The sequence below is a fragment of the Tachypleus tridentatus genome, chromosome 1, assembly GCF_004210375.1.
Source record: "Tachypleus tridentatus isolate NWPU-2018 chromosome 1, ASM421037v1, whole genome shotgun sequence".
In the NCBI taxonomy this organism is placed as follows: domain Eukaryota; kingdom Metazoa; phylum Arthropoda; class Merostomata; order Xiphosura; family Limulidae; genus Tachypleus; species Tachypleus tridentatus.
The window spans coordinates 159982599-160004256 of NC_134825.1; the positions used below are offsets into that span (position 1 = coordinate 159982599).

Consider the following 21658-nt stretch of genomic DNA (forward strand, 5'->3'; position numbering starts at 1 on the left):
ATTCTTACAGATGCATTATTTTGGTATTGATTTGTTACTCGTGCATATAATAAGAGATTTAAGTACATTATTATCTTCCAAAATACAAAGCATTGAGAACATTATATTAAAATACTTTTGAATATGCCAATCAGAAAATATTGCGAAAAACCGCATATGATATGAAGTCAAGGTAAAAAGCTATGGATCAGATCTATATTTTTATATTGACATTTAACAGGTACTGTGATGCCATTGAAAGTTGATCACGTTTGTAAAGGGTAGGTAACAACCCTTTCCAATGTAAAATATTCACACTTTCGAATCATAAAGATGTGTTCAGATCAAGAATTTAGCATTTCAAAGCTGAAATAAACCTTGTACTGACTATCATTGTAAAACAAAATAATATGGAGCAACTATGGGCATCAAAACCACATAGAAAAAAGGTCTGCTAGAAGCCGTACACCAGTTGTGAGAAGCAAAGTGTGGCATCTTCTAACAGGTGAAGGCCCGGCATGGCCAAGCGTGTTAAGGCGTGCGACTCGTAACCTGAGGGTCGCGGGTTCACATACCCGTCGCGCCAAACATGCTCGCCCTTTCAGCCGTGGGAGCGTATAATGTGAGGATCAATCCCACTATTCATTGGTAAAAGAGTAGCCCAAGAGTTGGCGGTGGGTGGTGATGACTAGCTGCCTTCCCTCTAGTCTTACACTGCTAAATTAGGGACGGCTAGCACAGATAGCCCTTGAGTAGCTTTGTGCGAAATTCCAAAAAACAAACAAACCTTTTTAGTACTAAATTTTTGTTTCCAATGTTACTAAGGGTTTTTTATTTGTGACTGAAGTTACACAAACGAAAAAATACACAAAGCGAAAATCTGTTAGAGAAAGAGCCATTGCTACCAGAGATATGCTAATGTGTTATAGCGTATAATTATTAGAGTTATATAATACGTTATCAGGTGATTAGGGAGCTCGACTGGTAATTTGAGGGTCACGGTTACGAATCCATATCACACCAAACATGATCGCTTTTTCAGCCATGGGAGCGTTATAAAGTTAGGTAAATCTCACTTTTCGTTTGTAAAAGAGCAGCCCAAGAATTGGCGGTGGTTGGGACAGCGAGCGCAGATAGCTCTCGTATAATTTTGTGAGAAAGTCAAACCGAACAAACAAACAAACGTCATGCATATATTTTAAATAACCTACTTATTTTGAAAGAATGATTGATATATTTAGCTTAAAATAAAAATACACATCTCATCAGTTGCATTTAATGTTTTTTTAATTAGCAATACATTTTTATATGTTATAAAATGAGTAAATCAGTTCAGGGTACGCTTATTTCATAACTTCAATTGTTTGTTTTTTTTAACTAGTTTTAATTAAAACTATTATGCTTTTTATCGTTTGACAAAAGGAGAGCAGGTTAGGCTAGAAGACGTATATATATATTTAATTTAAATTAACAAAATGCCGAGTAAAAAGAAAAAGTATAATGCGAGATTTCCTCCTGTAAGTAATTTTGCTTTAGCTTTACTTTTAACCCTTTTTTCTTTTTTGCATGATGCTTACAAAATAAATAACTAGTATGATGAATAAAGCACCTACGTTTAAACAAGTTAGGCCTAACAATTCACAATATTAATGAGGGCGAAAATCACATCCACCCAGTATAATTCTGTAGGCTATGTGACTGGGTTAGAAGACTGAAGCGGATTTCATGTTTTGTTCCTTTTTTTGGGGGGGCAGCATTGGGTCGAGCAAATAATAAAATAAAAAAGAGAACGAAAAAATACAACTTACAATTGCAAGTTTTACAAATATAGTAGAAACTGGGTCCAGCTTGAGATTTAAAAGAATTAAAATTCAAAATTGTGATTAAATTGCATTTATCATTATGGGACCTCCAGACACGTAAGGGTAAAAGACCGTGATAAATCAAGAAAAGAAGTAATAATAAAAATGTAATAAATACTTTTTATTACTTTTCCATTTTTGGTTTGAAATACTTATTTAAACCATCATACACTCCATTTGTTGGGATTGATCACAAATAATTACATTTCATTCAGTGTTATGAAAATGAGATTGCTCTGGATTTAGTAAACCACTCACATCTTGAAAGCTATTCATATTATGCTTGCTTATTTTTCTGTGATTGATCATCAGTGAATTTTGCATGTAGATTAAATTCAACTTTCAAGGCACTTCTCCATATAAAAGTTGAGAGCTTTTTTTTTTTTTAAAGAACAGAATTACAATATGAAGTCATAATTCTGTACAATATAATTGGAAATGAAGATGTAGGATTAATCAGCTCAAGTCAATGCAACTATAATATGGAAGTTTTCTGGTGTTTTTAGGACTGTATATAATAAAAACAGCAGAATGTTTTGGTAGTACATACCACAGTAACATTCTTTGTAGACAATAAATGATGCTGTACCACCTTATGAGTAATTAATATGTAATCCAAGTTATTATGATAGTTGTATTTTCTAAATATAGAAATTTGTAATGATGGAGCAAGTTATGTGTGGCTCAGTGGTTAGCATACATGGATTATGAATCCTCATGTCATAATTTGTGCAAGCTACTGTCACAAAGATGTAAGTGTAGGTGGGCAATGGGTTTATTGTCAGAGTGATAGTTACTGTATTAAGACTCAAGTAGCCCAAGAACTGGCAATGGGTGCTGTTGACTAGATGTCTTCCCTTTAGTGTTTTTAGTTCAAATTTTGTGATAGCTTGATGCAGTTAATCCATGTCCAACATTTTGCAAAATTCTGATACAAATAAATAATAATAGGAAGGCAATACTTTCTGCATCCTGGACAAAACAATATCTTAATCTGGCCTTGATTAAATATTAATGTCTTCTCTCTACCATTCACCATGTTTCTTTCTGTAAAGTGAAAGGGTTAAAGTTTAAAGCCAGCATAAGTTAAGTGTCAAAAATACAACACAAAAGTAGTGACCCTTTTCAGCCTTATATAACTAAAATATTATTTAAAAATATAAACATTTAAAGGTTTGATTTTTATTTGGAGTAAAAGATCTCTTTTTTTATCTGTAGTGACTGTAACTGTACAGATGTATTTGAAAAGGTTCTAAAAGCATTCTTATAATTGACCTACCATGTACACTACATAGTCAGCACTAGAACTGTGTGATTAATTTCGTTGGTGTAAGCAAATACCTACGAGTAAATCAATTACATTGCTTAGTTAGAATTATGATTAAATTGTTAAATGTCATACATATAATTTCATTGTGATATAAATTATTTTTTGAACAACTTAGTGAGAGAAATTTTTCATGTTTGTTTTCCTAAGCCACAGAATTAGTTTGTTTTTGTTATGTTTTTATGGTATTCCTGTTTCAGTTTAGTGATGGGAACTGTATTCTTCTTGATTAACAGTTTCTCACATTATCATCTGACCCTTAACAATACTACCCTGTTGTTTATTATTTGTTTAATATAAGTTGAAATGTGTATGGCTGCAAAAAAAAATTATAATAGTAGTTACACTTAACACGTTTTACATGTGTTTCTTAGTTTTCTAAGTCATGGGCTTCCTTATTCAGAGAAATAGGTTAAGGTACAAGTATTAATAAATTTCATGTGTCTGTGCTTTGGTATGTTATGAAGATTTACAAAGGAATGTTCTTCATTTCAAAACTTATAAAGAACCAACTGTTTTTGTTCTAAGTGTATACAATTACTTGATCTACTCTGTGAAAGGATTCAGCTGTTAGGTTTTGAAAACAGTGTTCTGCAGATGGTTCTATATCTGGAAATGACATGTTGTGTGTAGAAAGTTTGAAAAACTATTATCTTGTGTATAAAAGGTTTTAAAAGTGTGTAACTATATATATAATTTAAACAGTATATATTTCTTTTACTACAATTTGGACTTTGGAAATTCTAAAGTGTCTACATATTCCCTTAAAACAAAAAAATTAACTCACAATCTATACATCATTAACTTAATTTGCTGAACTTCAGAATTACTATTTTATTAACTTGGAATTTGGTAGTTTGTATTAAAAACATGTAATTGATATGTATAATGTATGTTAAAAAAACAATAATGACTTTAAATAGTTCTTTCTAGAATTAAGAAAATGATTTGGCATGGTGTATATAGATCAACTATATTAACTATATAAGCTATTAAATTTATTGTCCCATTTTACATTGTAGACACATCGAAAGTATCCATGTGCTTGATTTTTTAAATGTAGTTTTCACCATTACATGACTGATTGGCTTCATACAGTTGTATTAATATAAAATTAGCAAACTCAACCACAAAAACTAAGTGTATATATGTAACTTTTGTTAACCTATACCTGCTATTACACTTACTAGTCTGTTATATTTATTGTTTTCTGATATATATATAACCAATGTTATGAAGTACATCATTTAAAGAACATAGTGCACTTCTGAAGATACTTAAAATGCATTTTCAGACTACTTTTTTATTAGGTTAATAAACTTTATTACCTTAAAAATAATCACAGATAAAGAATTTTTTGAAAAATAAACCTAGTTTTGACAGTTGGCCTATATGAGGTGTCAATTAATTTAATACATCCTTCATTGTTGGGAAGAAAAAAATGTTCAGATCATGTTGAAACATGCATAAAACTTTACAAACAATACTGATGTCCATAGAAAAAAATAAAATAATATTAAAGCTCTTAAGATGGTGAACTTATTTTAAACATTTCTTACCTCAAACATTAAAAAAATGCAAAAAATGTTCTGCATAAATACTTTTTTAATATTTGATGTCAGCAATTTCTAAACAGTAGATAGATTATTTTTAAAAATGTCTGCTGAAGGTTGATTTCCTAGTATAACATCTTACCTGTTCTTGTTCTCTGCTGCCCTTTATATGTGCACTTTCTTACTCACCTGTAGTTTTGATACTCTCACCTACTTCCACGAGTTTACACATAATACGGCTGTGCAATAGCAATCAAATAAGCATGTGACAACCCTGCCTTTTCCTCTCTGATTGCGGTTGACAGAGCAGTTATTTCTCAGAGCTTGATCTTCTCTCTGTTGCTCCCAGTGGCTTCAAGGTATGTCTGTGGACTTACAATGCTAAACACCGAGTTTTGATACCCATGGTGAGCAAAGCACAGATAGCCCATTGTTTAGCTTTATGCTTAATTCAAAACAACATTGACTTTTCCCTGTCTCACTACAGGCGAGACTTGGGGACTCATTTACTTGGACCGTGCTCAGATATGAATTCTTCCGTGGATGTTGTACAACCAATGGATACCCTGGACTGTTGCCTTTCTCCCTCCCTTCCTGAACTTAGCCTGGTGGCTTGGTAGGGATAAGACCATGGCTGGCATTCATGTACTGCTTCCCCTTATTGAGTTACATCTTTTTACAGATGCTTCTCTGATGGGTTGGAGAGTATCCATGAATTCCCTGGCAGTCACAGGTTGAATTGGATTTGTAACTCACTGGAGCTACTTGTTTGTCAAGTTTTGGATCATTTCCTACCTTTAATATTGAAATTGGTCATGATCCATTCCGTCAATTCAACCATTGTCTGTTATTATATCAATCAAAAAGTAGGCAGCTGTTCAAGGTTGCTTTGTTTTCAAATGTTGGAACTCCTCTTATAGGCCCATTCATATCACATACACCTACTGTGATGTCATGTCCTTCCTTGGTGCTCTGAATCTTGTTGGGGATCACTTATTTCACCCCAGCAAGAATCTTCCTAAGGTGTGATCTGTAGATGTTTTCACCCTCAAAGATTTTTGTATCCTTTATCACTGACCTATGTTTGTCTGTAGCTTGATCACATAGCACATGTGATTTTGCTTTCACACCTATTTCCATCTCTTCCATTTCCCATTTCTATTTATGCCCCAGTGCAGATCATCTTTTCTGTCTTGTTCATGTTCTCTAGTGTTATGTTGTATGTACAACTTCCTTCTGTGTTTTCTGTTCTCTCCTGTTTTTCCATTGGAACCCTTCCTCTACCCAAGACATTTACTCTGCCATCCTTACAGGTTGTATTTACCAACTTGGTTGTTGTTGTTTTTTTACTCTCAATTCCCATTGTATTTTCCAGGTACTTTTGCACCAGATCTCTCATATCACTTTGTTCCTGACTACCCATTTCTGTCACCCACATGGAAAGTTTATCTAGGCTGGCATGTGGACAATACCACACCCATTCATTACTCTTTATTTTCATCATTTGGCCATCTTTTCCTTTTCAGTATACCAAATACTGCCCATTGTCATTCTACACATCTTAGTTCATCCATGAATGGGTCAATATTTTTCTGTTTGGTTTTTTCTTTCCATTACAATGACACATTTTACCTGTATCCCATTTGTGGCAAGTGGCACCTGCCCAGGTATTCTAATATGTAAATCCACACTATAAATTCCTTTAGGTTTATAATACTCATTGTTGAATTGGGGTGTATCATAAGACCACTAAAGGTTTCCTCATGTAATATGGGAGTCCTTGCCAATTACCAACTCCTAGGTGTGCTTAGTTCCACTTTGTTGAGAGTAGGGTGCTGATGTTCTGTTGGTGTATATGGTGTGAACACTCTCCCTACTGTGGAATGGACAAACAAAATTCTGATGCTACCTGGTTTAGGGCTAAAAATGATCTGCAACATACAGTTTGGCCCCTTCAGCTGAGATTCCTCATCCTTCATAGATGTTGATTGTTGGATAGCCTGGTGATGAACTAAGCAGTACCAGCTAACATAAGTCCTCACACTTGTGGCTGGAAGGGATCTTTTTCCTTTCATGGAATGAGTTATAAGTTCCTGAATTAACTCACAATATTGCATTTTCCTTTCTACTATTATATGGATGTCAAGTTCCCAGGTGTCCTCTTGTTAGTTGTGTGCTGGGTCTACACGCATATGCCTTGGGTAGGATGGTAGAATGAAAGCCATTTCCTTTCTGCTTCATAGTTTTGAGGTGAAAATGATGGGAACTCTCCTCTTACTAAGGACCAGATGATAAATACCTGATTTCACCTTTTTTTTGGATTGGAGTTGACCACCCACCAAATATAGTCTGGTGTTTTCTTGCAACTGTACACCATTTGACACATCCAATAATGCATTGAATTTGCATTCATTCCATCCAATTTAATAACAGGTATCTTCACAACAGGTAAAGAGTGTATCTAATACAGATGTTGTGCAGCCTCTCACAGCTGTATCCTACACTGAGGTTTCAAACTCCATGGGTTCTTTTTGGATGCTTTCTGAAGGGTGCTCATGTAGATTAATTTTACTCTGGTCCCTTCACCAGTTTAGTGTGAGATTGTGGCTATTATTTGAGAAAATGTAAAGTATCATATCAGAAGTTGTAACTTTCCTACACTGAAAATGAATTACTGATAGATACTTACTTCTCTTCATGCTTGTCAATTATAGTGCTTTTTTCTTTTTTTTTTTTCCGTAACATCAAAGTGAAGATTGGGTTCTACACTATAGAGGGAATTAGCTGTGCCAGGAAGGTGTGTTGCAGTCCTGTTGGTAGATGGCTTTTACATACTGTACCATGTGTAAGCATGTGGGTTTAAGTGGAAATAGCAAGACTAGTGGCAAGTAAACTTTTGTATATAGAGGGCAGCACTGAACTAGAACTGCTTTTTTGTGAGAGGAGGTAAGTATTTATAAGAAATGCATTTTAACATAACTTTTCTGGGATAACATGGAACTCAGCAGTCCATCTTCAGAGTAGGAAAATTATAACTTTTTATTTACTCCAATTATGTGAAAAGTTTTGTTTGTTTAACTTGTAGTATTATACAGATGTGTGTATGTATATAGCCATCACACAAGAATAATCAATTGATCAGATGTAATTATTGAATGAGCTAGACATTAATTCCTTAGCTCAATTATGAAACAGTTCTGTTTCATGTATCTCAGAATGACTGGTATGAATATTAATACTTTTATTGATTAGCAGAGAACAATGTTTTAGTCTTCCTAGGTCATCTTCAGGTCAACAAACAAACAAAACTAAGATACATTTTTATTTCAAATGGGTTTCTCATCATCAAGAATTCTGTTTTGTGTATGTTTTAGGCAAGAATAAAGAAGATAATGCAGACTGATGAGGAGGTTGGTAAGGTTGCAGCAGCAGTGCCTGTTATTATTTGTATCCTTTGAAAAATTGCAGGTTGGTTATAGATGCAGTTACACTTAAATCAAGAGCTACTCACTGAAAACTTATTTATAACTTTTCTAATAAGAACACTGCATCATATGACAATGATAAGACAGCAACAATCCTCGAGGACTGACATCTCATCTGTTAATAGAACCGATACTGAAACTTTTGAGTTGTCTGCCATTACTTTCAAAGCAGAGTAAAATGAGAGCCATCTGGTTGAAGGGACTTGTACATTGCAGTGTCAAGAACTTATTGAAATTAGTTCAGAGTTCTTGTTCTTTAGTGGACTTTGTTTAGAAGATCTGTATACTTAATATCTCTAAAACCTTCTCAAGCTAAGAATAACATTGAACAGAAATGGTGTATGAAATTATGGCATGAAACAGAATTACTACACTTTTTCTGGTGCTACCATTTATATTTTATCAGTAATAACAGAAGAAATTTTTTGGAAGGTAAGGCTGTAGCATTCAAGATTTGAATCACACTGTTAAATATGTTTAATGCTATGCTATCTGGTTGATTCTAGAAGCTGTTGGAAAAATGAATGTATGAAACATTTTTAAGCATAACTTCCAGATACATTATAACAATTATAACATTATATCAATGGATTATTGATAGGTTAGTACTTTCACCAGCATGTAAAGAATGCCTCTTGCACTCTTTTGCTTTGATTCATGGTATTTCAAAAACCCAGTTTCTAGCATTATAAGCTTTACCCCTGTGTCACAAAGAGTCAAGGTGATGGGAAAGAGGTCTTCCCTGCAATGCCATAAAACTAACTGTTGCATTCAATGCTGCCATTTTGGATATCAAACATTTCCTTCTGACAGTTAGTAGCAATCCATATATATATATATATGCAATATTTGATAATGTTTTGAATGCTATCAATGCATTAAAATTGCCTTTGGTAAAATATATGGATCTGAATCTCTACTGCTATTCTGTTGGTTTTTTTTATATATTTTTCTTTATGCATGTTACCAAGATGACTTACAGCATCATATAACACAATATCAAAAGAAAAATTCATAATTCTTCACTTAAGACAGACGTAGCACTTGGCATCTACTATATGATAGTAAATTGTATGTCACAAGTTTTTCACATTAGTGTAACATTTTTATAACCATCTCCATTTCATGCCTATAAGGTCTGTGGGCATCGTAATATGGTATTTTAAGAAATATGGTCCCATCTCTTCACATACATCTTTTAGTGACTGGAACTGTTTATAGTGCAAAATGCTGTATCTGAATGTTGTGGGTCAGTAAACTTAAAACTAATAAGTTATTTCAGTTTCACGTGAGCACATTAATAATAATCATACTTACATCTGCTGTTTAGTTAACTTTCACTGTAATCACATCCATCATTTTCCAGATCAAGTAATCAGTCAGTAAATATAATTATTCATTAATTATCACACATACATATTTTACTGAATGTTAAGTAATAAAGTATATATTTATAGAACCATCAATAATACTGTAGTATGTTTCACTAAACATGATGGAGGCAAGTTAAAGATGCAAATACATTGCAATCTTTTCTGTATGTTTACCTCTCTAAAACAGGTGCTTTCATAATTGCTTTTCTCTATTTTTCTAAAGTCATGGATAACTGCCCTTGAACTATAAATGTATAATAATTGTTTTTGTGTGTGTACTTTGACATTAATATATTTCAACCCCACTTACAATAAATCAATATCTATTGTTTATTGCATTTAACAACCTTTCACTTCAATTTCTTTTTCCTCCTCAATAATACACTTTGTTTCACAACAATGTATACAAAATGTATTTGATTTATTTTACAATATCAGATACTTTTTATGAGAAATAATAATTCAAAGACTATAGTATTTATATATTTTTTCCTAATACTTTATTTTAGTGTGTATAATAAGGTGGGTCTACAGTATTTTTGAACTGTGATAAGGCTACATATAACACAGCATGTTTCACATTAACTAACATTTTCATGCTCAACCACTGTAATTCATTAATGTAGAGTTCTGTCATGATGGAAAGTGTTGATGTTAACCTGTATAAAAGTTGGGTAGACTAACAAACATGCATTACACGGTGTAGTCTTAAAATATAAAAATAAAATGTTATATGTCAGTTTCATCAGATATCTGATATCCAATTAAAATATCATCCATCATGTCTTATTGATGCTCGGTTTCAGTGGCTCATTAAATGAGAAAACTAAGAAAAACTTCTTAATCCTACGTAATTAAAACCAATGAAAGATTATTTTAATTTCAGCATGAGCTGCAGGTGCAATGACATTTTTTGACCCATGTCATTGCTTCTGTATATTTTATAATTTGAATAATGTACATTAAAATCTGTGCTTGTTAACTTAAAGTGTTTTGTTTTAGTTATGGATTATATTGAACACTTCTTCAACTTGACATTGTTAGCAAGAGCATTAGAACTGTTTGTGGAGTCTCTTATCAAACGAACTAGTGATATAACACGGTCCAGAAATGCTAAGACTCTCACCACATCACACTTGTAAGTTGTTTCATATATTTAGGTGCTCTTTTATATGTATCTCAATTTCAGAAAAATGAATGAAGATGAATACAATTATTTTAAATCATTTTAAAAGAAGTAAAAAATACATGTATAGGTTAATAATTATATATGACTATGTTAATTGTTTAAAGTGTAATCACAAGTTGTTTTTTTTTACTTTTGAAGTGGACAAAAAAAAAACCTGAAATGTTTTCAGTGTTTAAAGAGAAGTGAAAGCAGTTCATTCTGTTGGTTTTAAATTAGCTTAAGTTTAGTGTTTGTCAGACTCGGAGTCTTAGTTGCTACTCATTCATATTAAAACATTCCTGTCTGATGTTTGACAGGTTCTCAAGTTTTCTAGGAATATATCTACTTACACTGATAGTTAATCATCTTCTTGTCAGTTAAAGAATTACATTTCGAATTTGTGTTTTATTCCTGTTGATGGTAAAAGTTCACTTGCATGCTAATTTGTTCTTACATTATTGTGGGAAACAAGGATTATATTAAACATCCCAGTGATTTTAAACCACTTTTTGTTCACAGGTGATACTTTGATGACACCTTTACCAACTTTTTGTTGCAAAACAGTGAAAAACTAAATTTAAAACTTACAATTGAGTACAAACATGACTCCAGATTACCTTTCTTGGATAACTTATTACTAAATCAAGGAGAGAAGTAGTTCTGAGATTTGAAAATATCATAACTTGATTTTTTTTTTCCATAAAAGTTGTATACTTATTTTGTTCTTGTGGTTATTAAATTTGATTTGGTGGAAATTTAGGTAACTTGAGCTTAGAAGATCATCTGTTGCATGAAAAAATAATATTTTTCAAGAAATGTTTAAATATTAATGAATTTAATAAACTGATTAGCTTATTGTATGAGAGAAGCGTTAGATATACATGTTGACATACTTAAAAAAAACAGTTATGTTGTTAATGTAGATGAAACAACAGTCACACTGTATCAAATTTCGTTAGTTTCTTCAATTAATAAGTAGTGTCTATCCACAGCTGTAAGTTAGTTGTGTATATAACTTGTCTTTCTGTTTTTCAAAACGGCATTCCTAAGATTAAATTGGTCATTACTCATTTCCATATTCACGTGAGTATCTTATTTATGGAAAAAGAGTGAGTTCAACTACTCTGTGACTTTTTACTGACATTAAAAAATAACACAGCTCTAATAAACCTGAGATGTCATTAAGTATTATGCTTCGTGTTTTGATGACGCACACAGTTACTATCACAAATAAGATATTTATAATAATTAATAGAGTTGAGAATAAGCAGCAATAACAGATTTAAAGGAGACTGAACACAGCTAAACGTTTTAAACCAAAATAATTTGATGTTTTTGTTTCTGCTCAAACTGTAAGCATGTTATAATTTTTTAACACAATAATTCTATTTTTAACAAGAAAACATTTGCTTTATGCTTTTATCTCCATATTACTGCAAAAGGATTTCATGAGTATTTTAGAAACAAGATTTGTTGCAATAGTAGACAAGTAAAGCAGCATTTTGTGTATTTTTGTTCATTTTCATAAACAGTATTGAGGGTGATGTATTAACTTACAGATAACAATATTGAGGGTGATGTATTCACTTCCATATAAAAATATTGAGGAGGATGTATTGACTTCCAGATAACAATATTGAGGGTGATGTATTCACTTCCAGATAACAATATTGAGGGTGATGTATTCACTTCCAGATAACAATATTGAGGGTGATGTATTCACTTCCAGATAACAATATTGAGGGTGATGTATTCACTTCCAGATAACAATATTGAGGGCAATGTATTCACTTCCAGATAACAATATTGAGGAGGATGTATTCACTTCCATATAAAAATATTGAGGAGGATGTATTGACTTCCAGATAACAATATTGAGGGTGATGTATTCACTTCCAGATAACAATATTGAGGGTGATGTATTCACTTCCAGATAACAATATTGAGGGTGATGTATTCACTTCCAGATAACAATATTGAGGGTGATGTATTCACTTCCAGATAACAATATTGAGGGCAATGTATTCACTTCCAGATAACAATATTGAGGAGGATGTATTCACTTCCAGATAACAATATTGAGGAGGATGTATTCACTTCCAGATAACAATATTGAGGGTGATGTATTCACTTCCAGATAACAATATTGAGGGTGATGTATTCACTTCCAGATAACAATATTGAGGGTGATGTATTCACTTCCAGATAACAATATTGAGGGTGATGTATTCACTTCCAGATAACAATATTGAGGGCAATGTATTCACTTCCAGATAACAATATTGAGGAGGATGTATTGACTTCCAGATAACAATATTGAGGGTGATGTATTCACTTCCAGATAACAATATTGAGGGCAATGTATTCACTTCCAGATAACAATATTGAGGGCAATGTATTCACTTCCAGATAACAATATTGAGGGCAATGTATTCACTTCCAGATAACAATATTGAGGGTGATGTATTCACTTCCAGATAACAATATTGAGGGTGATGTATTCACTTCCAGATAACAATATTGAGGGCAATGTATTCACTTCCAGATAACAATATTGAGGGCAATGTATTCACTTCCAGATAACAATATTGAGGGTGATGTATTCACTTCCAGATAACAATATTGAGGGTGATGTATTCACTTCCAGATAACAATATTGAGGGTGATGTATTCACTTCCAGATAACAATATTGAGGGTGATGTATTCACTTCCAGATAACAATATTGAGGGTGATGTATTCACTTCCAGATAACAATATTGAGGGTGATGTATTCACTTCCAGATAACAATATTGAGGGTGATGTATTCACTTCCAGATAACAATATTGAGGGTGATGTATTCACTTCCAGATAACAATATTGAGGGTGATGTATTCACTTCCAGATAACAATATTGAGGGTGATGTATTCACTTCCAGATAACAATATTGAGGGCAATGTATTCACTTCCAGATAACAATATTGAGGGTGATGTATTCACTTCCAGATAACAATATTGAGGGTGATGTATTCACTTCCAGATAACAATATTGAGGGTGATGTATTCACTTCCAGATAACAATAATGAGGGTGATGTATTCACTTCCAGATAACAATATTGAGGGTGATGTATTCACTTCCAGATAACAATATTGAGGGTGATGTATTCACTTCCAGATAACAATATTGAGGGTGATGTATTCACTTCCAGATAACAATATTGAGGGTGATGTATTCACTTCCAGATAACAATATTGAGGGTGATGTATTCACTTCCAGATAACAATATTGAGGGTGATGTATTCACTTCCAGATAACAATATTGAGGGTGATGTATTCACTTCCAGATAACAATATTGAGGGTGATGTATTCACTTCCAGATAACAATATGTGATATTCACTTCCAGATAACAATATTGATAACAGGGTGATGTATTCACTTCCAGATAACAATATTGAGGGTGATGTATTCACTTCCAGATAACAATATTGAGGGTGGTATTCACTTCCAGATAACAATATTGATGTATTCACTTCCAGATAACAATATTGAGGGTGATGTATTCACTTCCAGATAACAATATTGAGGGTGATGTATTCACTTCCAGATAACAATATTGAGGGTGATGTATTCACTTCCAGATAACAATATTGAGGGTGATGTATTCACTTCCAGATAACAATATTGAGGGTGATGTATTCACTTCCAGATAACAATATTGAGGGTGATGTATTCACTTCCAGATAACAATATTGAGGGTGATGTATTCACTTCCAGATATGTATTCACTTCCAATAACAATAATGAGGGTGATGTATTCACCTCCAGATAACAATATTGAGGGTGATGTATTCACTTCCAGATAACAATATTGAGGGTGATGTATTCACTTCCAGATAACAATATTGAGGGTGATGTATTCACTTCCAGATAACAATATTGAGGGTGATGTATTCACTTCCAGATAACAATATTGAGGGTGATGTATTCACTTCCAGATAACAATATTGAGGGTGATGTATTCACTTCCAGATAACAATATTGAGGGTGATGTATTCACTTCCAGATAACAATATTGAGGGTGATGTATTCACTTCAGATAACAGATAACAATATTGAGGGTGATGTATTCACTTCCAGATAACAATATTGAGGGTGATGTATTCACTTCCAGATAACAATATTGAGGGTGATGTATTCACTTCCAGATAACAATATTGAGGGTGATGTATTCACTTCCAGATAACAATATTGAGGGTGATGTATTCACTTCCAGATAACAATATTGAGGGTGATGTATTCACTTCCAGATAACAATATTGAGGGTGATGTATTCACTTCCAGATAACAATATTGAGGGTGATGTATTCACTTCCAGATAACAATATTGAGGGTGATGTATTTACTTCCAGATAACAATATTGAGGGTGATGTATTCACTTCCAGATAACAATATTGAGGGTGATGTATTTACTTCCAGATAACAATATTGAGGGTGATGTATTCACTTCCAGATAACAATATTGAGGGTGATGTATTCTCTTCCAGATAACAATATTGAGGGTGATGTATTCTCTTCCAGATAACAATAATGAGGGTGATGTATTTACTTCCAGATAACAATATTGAGGGTGATGTATTCACTTCCAGATAACAATATTGAGGGTGATGTATTCACTTCCAGATAACAATATTGAGGGTGATGTATTCACTTCCAGATAACAATATTGAGGGTGATGTATTCACTTCCAGATAACAATATTGAGGGTGATGTATTGTACTTCCAGATAACAATATTGAGGGTGATGTATTCACTTCCAGATAACAATATTGAGGGTGATGTATTCACTTCCAGATAACAATATTGAGGGTGATGTATTCACTTCCAGATAACAATATTGAGGGTGATGTATTCACTTCCAGATAACAATATTGAGGGTGATGTATTCACTTCCAGATAACAATATTGAGGGTGATGTATTCACTTCCAGATAACAATAATGAGGGTGATGTATTCACTTCCAGATAACAATATTGAGGGTGATGTATTCACTTCCAGATAACAATATTTCCAGATGAGGGTGATGTATTCACTTCCAGATAACAATAATGAGGGTGATGTATTCACTTCCAGATAACAATAATGAGGGTGATGTATTCACTTCCAGATAACAATAATGAGGGTGATGTATTCACTTCCAGATAACAATAATGAGGGTGATGTATTCACTTCCAGATAACAATAATGAGGGTGATGTATTCACTTCCAGATAACAATATTGAGGGTGATGTATTCACTTCCAGATAACAATAATGAGGGTGATGTATTCACTTCCAGATAACAATATTGAGGGTGATGTATTCACTTCCAGATAACAATAATGAGGGTGATGTATTCACTTCCAGATAACAATAATGAGGGTGATGTATTCACTTCCAGATAACAATAATGAGGGTGATGTATTCACTTCCAGATAACAATAATGAGGGTGATGTATTCACTTCCAGATAACAATAATGAGGGTGATGTATTCACTTCCAGATAACAATAATGAGGGTGATGTATTCACTTCCAGATAACAATATTGAGGGTGATGTATTCACTTCCAGATAACAATATGAGGGTGATGTATTCACTTCCAGATAACAATAATGAGGGTGATGTATTCACTTCCAGATAACAATAATTGAGGGTGATGTATTCACTTCCAGATAACAATATTGAGGGTGATGTATTCACTTCCAGATAACAATAATGAGGGTGATGTATTCACTTCCAGATAACAATATTGAGGGTGATGTATTCACTTCCAGATAACAATAATGAGGATGATGTATTCACTTCCAGATAACAATATTGAGGGTGATGTATTCACTTCCAGATAACAATATTGAGGGTGATGTATTCACTTCCAGATAACAATATTGAGGGTGATGTATTCACTTCCAGATAACAATATTGAGGGTGATGTATTCACTTCCAGATAACAATATTGAGGGTGATGTATTCACTTCCAGATAACAATAATGAGGGTGATGTATTCACTTCCAGATAACAATATTGAGGGTGATGTATTCACTTCCAGATAACAATAATGAGGGTGATGTATTCACTTCCAGATAACAATAATGAGGGTGATGTATTCACTTCCAGATAACAATATTGAGGGTGATGTATTCACTTCCAGATAACAATATTGAGGGTGATGTATTCACTTCCAGATAACAATATTGAGGGTGATGTATTCACTTCCAGATAACAATATTGAGGGTGATGTATTCACTTCCAGATAACAATATTGAGGGTGATGTATTCACTTCCAGATAACAATATTGAGGGTGATGTATTCACTTCCAGATAACAATAATGAGGGTGATGTATTCACTTCCAGATAACAATATTGAGGGTGATGTATTCACTTCCAGATAACAATATTGAGGGTGATGTATTCACTTCCAGATAACAATAATGAGGGTGATGTATTCACTTCCAGATAACAATATTGAGGGTGATGTATTCACTTCCAGATAACAATATTGAGGGTGATGTATTCACTTCCAGATAACAATAATGAGGGTGATGTATTCACTTCCAGATAACAATATTGAGGGTGATGTATTCACTTCCAGATAACAATATTGAGGGTGATGTATTCACTTCCAGATAACTTCCAATAACAATATTGAGGGTGATGTATTCACTTCCAGATAACAATATTGAGGGTGATGTATTCACTTCCAGATAACAATATTGAGGGTGATGTATTCACTTCCAGATAACAATATTGAGGGTGATGTATTCACTTCCAGATAACAATATTGAGGGTGATGTATTCACTTCCAGATAACAATATTGAGGGTGATGTATTCACTTCCAGATAACAATATTGAGGGTGATGTATTCACTTCCAGATAACAATATTGAGGGTGATGTATTCACTTCCAGATAACAATATTGAGGGTGATGTATTCACTTCCAGATAACAATATTGAGGGTGATGTATTCACTTCCAGATAACAATATTGAGGGTGATGTATTCACTTCCAGATAACAATATTGAGGGTGATGTATTCACTTCCAGATAACAATATTGAGGGTGATGTATCCAGATCAATATTGAGGGTGATGTACTTCCAGATAACAATATTGAGGGTGATGTATTCACTTCCAGATAACAATATTGAGGGTGATGTATTCACTTCCAGATAACAATATTGAGGGTGATGTATTCACTTCCAGATAACAATATTGAGGGTGATGTATTCACTTCCAGATAACAATATTGAGGGTGATGTATTCACTTCCAGATAACAATATTGAGGGTGATGTATTCACTTCCAGATAACAATATTGAGGGTGATGTATTCACTTCCAGATAACAATATTGAGGGTGATGTATTCACTTCCAGATAACAATATTGAGGGTGATGTATTCACTTCCAGATAACAATATTGAGGGTGATGTATTCACTTCCAGATAACAATATTGAGGGTGATGTATTCACTTCCAGATAACAATATTGAGGGTGATGTATTCACTTCCAGATAACAATATTGAGGGTGATGTATTCACTTCCAGATAACAATATTGAGGGTGATGTATTCACTTCCAGATAACAATATTGAGGGTGATGTATTCACTTCCAGATAACAATATTGAGGGTGATGTATTCACTTCCAGATAACAATATTGAGGGTGATGTATTCACTTCCAGATAACAATATTGAGGGTGATGTATTCACTTCCAGATAACAATATTGAGGGTGATGTATTCACTTCCAGATAACAATATTGAGGGTGATGTATTCACTTCCAGATAACAATATTGAGGGTGATGTATTCACTTCCAGATAACAATATTGAGGGTGATGTATTCACTTCCAGATAACAATATTGAGGGTGATGTATTCACTTCCAGATAACAATATTGAGGGTGATGTATTCACTTCCAGATAACAATATTGAGGGTGATGTATTCACTTCCAGATAACAATATTGAGGGTGATGTATTCACTTCCAGATAACAATATTGAGGGTGATGTATTCACTTCCAGATAACAATATTGAGGGTGATGTATTCACTTCCAGATAACAATATTGAGGGTGATGTATTCACTTCCAGATAACAATATTGAGGGTGATGTATTCACTTCCAGATAACAATATTGAGGGTGATGTATTCACTTCCAGATAACAATATTGAGGGTGATGTATTCACTTCCAGATAACAATATTGAGGGTGATGTATTCACTTCCAGATAACAATATTGAGGGTGATGTATTCACTTCCAGATAACAATATTGAGGGTGATGTATTCACTTCCAGATAACAATATTGAGGGTGATGTATTCACTTCCAGATAACAATATTGAGGGTGATGTATTCACTTCCAGATAACAATATTGAGGGTGATGTATTCACTTGAGGGTGATGTATTCACTTCCAGATAACAATATTGAGGGTGATGTATTCACTTCCAGATAACAATATTGAGGGTGATGTATTCACTTCCAGATAACAATATTGAGGGTGATGTATTCACTTCCAGATAACAATATTGAGGGTGATGTATTCACTTCCAGATAACAATATTGAGGGTGATGTATTCACTTCCAGATAACAATATTGAGGGTGATGTATTCACTTCCAGATAACCAGATATTCACAATATTGAGGGTGATGTATTCACTTCCAGATAACAATAACAATTGAGGGTGATGTATTCACTTCCAGATAACAATATTGAGGGTGATGTATTCACTTCCAGATAACAATATTGAGGGTGATGTATTCACTTCCAGATAACAATATTGAGGGTGATGTATTCACTTCCAGATAACAATATTGAGGGTGATGTATTCACTTCCAGATAACAATATTGAGGGTGATGTATTCACTTCCAGATAACAATATTGAGGGTGATGTATTCACTTCCAGATAACAATATTGAGGGTGATGTATTCACTTCCAGATAACAATATTGAGGGTGATGTATTCACTTCCAGATAACAATATTGAGGGTGATGTATTCACTTCCAGATAACAATATTGAGGGTGATGTATTCACTTCCAGATAACAATATTGAGGGTGATGTATTCACTTCCAGATAACAATATTGAGGGTGATGTATTCACTTCCAGATAACAATATTGAGGGTGATGTATTCACTTCCAGATAACAATATTGAGGGTGATGTATTCACTTCCAGATAACAATATTGAGGGTGATGTATTCACTTCCAGATAACAATATTGAGGGTGATGTATTCACTTCCAGATAACAATATTGAGGGTGATGTATTCACTTCCAATAGATAACAATATTGAGGGTGATGTATTCACTTCCAGATAACAATATTGAGGGTGATGTATTCACTTCCAGATAACAATATTGAGGGTGATGTATTCACTTCCAGATAACAATATTGAGGGTGATGTATTCACTTCCAGATAACAATATTGAGGGTGATGTATTCACTTCCAGATAACAATATTGAGGGTGATGTATTCACTTCCAGATAACAATATTGAGGGTGATGTATTCACTTCCAGATAACAATATTGAGGGTGATGTATTCACTTCCAGATAACAATATTGAGGGTGATGTATTCACTTCCAGATAACAATATTGAGGGTGATGTATTCACTTCCAGATAACAATATTGAGGGTGATGTATTCACTTCCAGATAACAATATTGAGGGTGATGTATTCACTTCCAGATAACAATATTGAGGGTGATGTATTCACTTCCAGATAACAATATTGAGGGTGATGTATTCACTTCCAGATAACAATATTGAGGGTGATGTATTCACTTCCAGATAACAATATTGAGGGTGATGTATTCACTTCCAGATAACAATATTGAGGGTGATGTATTCACTTCCAGATAACAATATTGAGGGTGATGTATTCACTTCCAGATAACAATATTGAGGGTGATGTATTCACTTCCAGATAACAATATTGAGGGTGATGTATTCACTTCCAGATAACAATATTGAGGGTGATGTATTCACTTCCAGATAACAATATTGAGGGTGATGTATTCACTTCCAGATAACAATATTGAGGGTGATGTATTCACTTCCAGATAACAATATTGAGGGTGATGTATTCACTTCCAGATAACAATATTGAGGGTGATGTATTATCCAGATAACAATATTGAGGGTGATGTATTCACTTCCAGATAACAATGTATTCACTTCCAGATAACAATATTGAGGGTGATGTATTCACTTCCAGATAACAATATTGAGGGTGATGTATTCACTTCCAGATAACAATATTGAGGGTGATGTATTCACTTCCAGATAACAATATTGAGGGTGATGTATTCAGATAACAATATTGAGGGTGATGTATTCCAGATAACAATATTGAGGGTGATGTATTCACTTCCAGATAACAATATTGAGGGTGATGTATTCACTTCCAGATAACAATATTGATTGAGGTGATGTATTCACTTCCAGATAACAATATTGAGGGTGATGTATTCACTTCCAGATAACAATTGAGGGTGATGTATTCACTTCCAGATAACAATATTGAGGGTGATGTATTCACTTCCAGATAACAATATTGAGGGTGATGTATTCACTTCCAGATAACAATATTGAGGGTGATGTATTCACTTCCAGATAACAATATTGAGGGTGATGTATTCACTTCCAGATAACAATATTGAGGGTGATGTATTCACTTCCAGATAACAATATTGAGGGATGATGTATTCACTTCCAGATAACAATATTGAGGGTGATGTATTCACTTCCAGATAACAATATTGAGGGTGATGTATTCACTTCCAGATAACAATATTGAGGGTGATGTATTCACTTCCAGATAACAATATTGAGGGTGATGTATTCACTTCCAGATAACAATATTGAGGGTGATGTATTCACTTCCAGATAA

At 33.6% G+C, this 21658-nt stretch overlaps 1 protein-coding gene across 5 annotated transcripts in view; it reads left to right on the plus strand.

Moving 5' to 3' along the window:
* The first annotated feature begins 1342 nt into the window (after positions 1-1342).
* LOC143229007 (uncharacterized) overlaps positions 1343-21658 on the plus strand; it is a 38598-nt gene continuing 18282 nt past the window's right edge. The window contains exons 1-3 of one of the 5 annotated variants that reach the window (XM_076460658.1): positions 1343-1496; positions 8096-8135; positions 10582-10717. In XM_076460658.1, coding sequence (XP_076316773.1) covers positions 1455-1496; positions 8096-8135; positions 10582-10717 — 218 coding nt within the window. In that variant the 5' untranslated portion in view covers positions 1343-1454. Of the gene's footprint in view, positions 1497-8095; positions 8190-10581; positions 10718-21658 lie in introns of all 5 variants that reach the window. The other 4 variants (XM_076460639.1, XM_076460622.1, XM_076460630.1 and 1 more) reach the window with 4 other exon arrangements.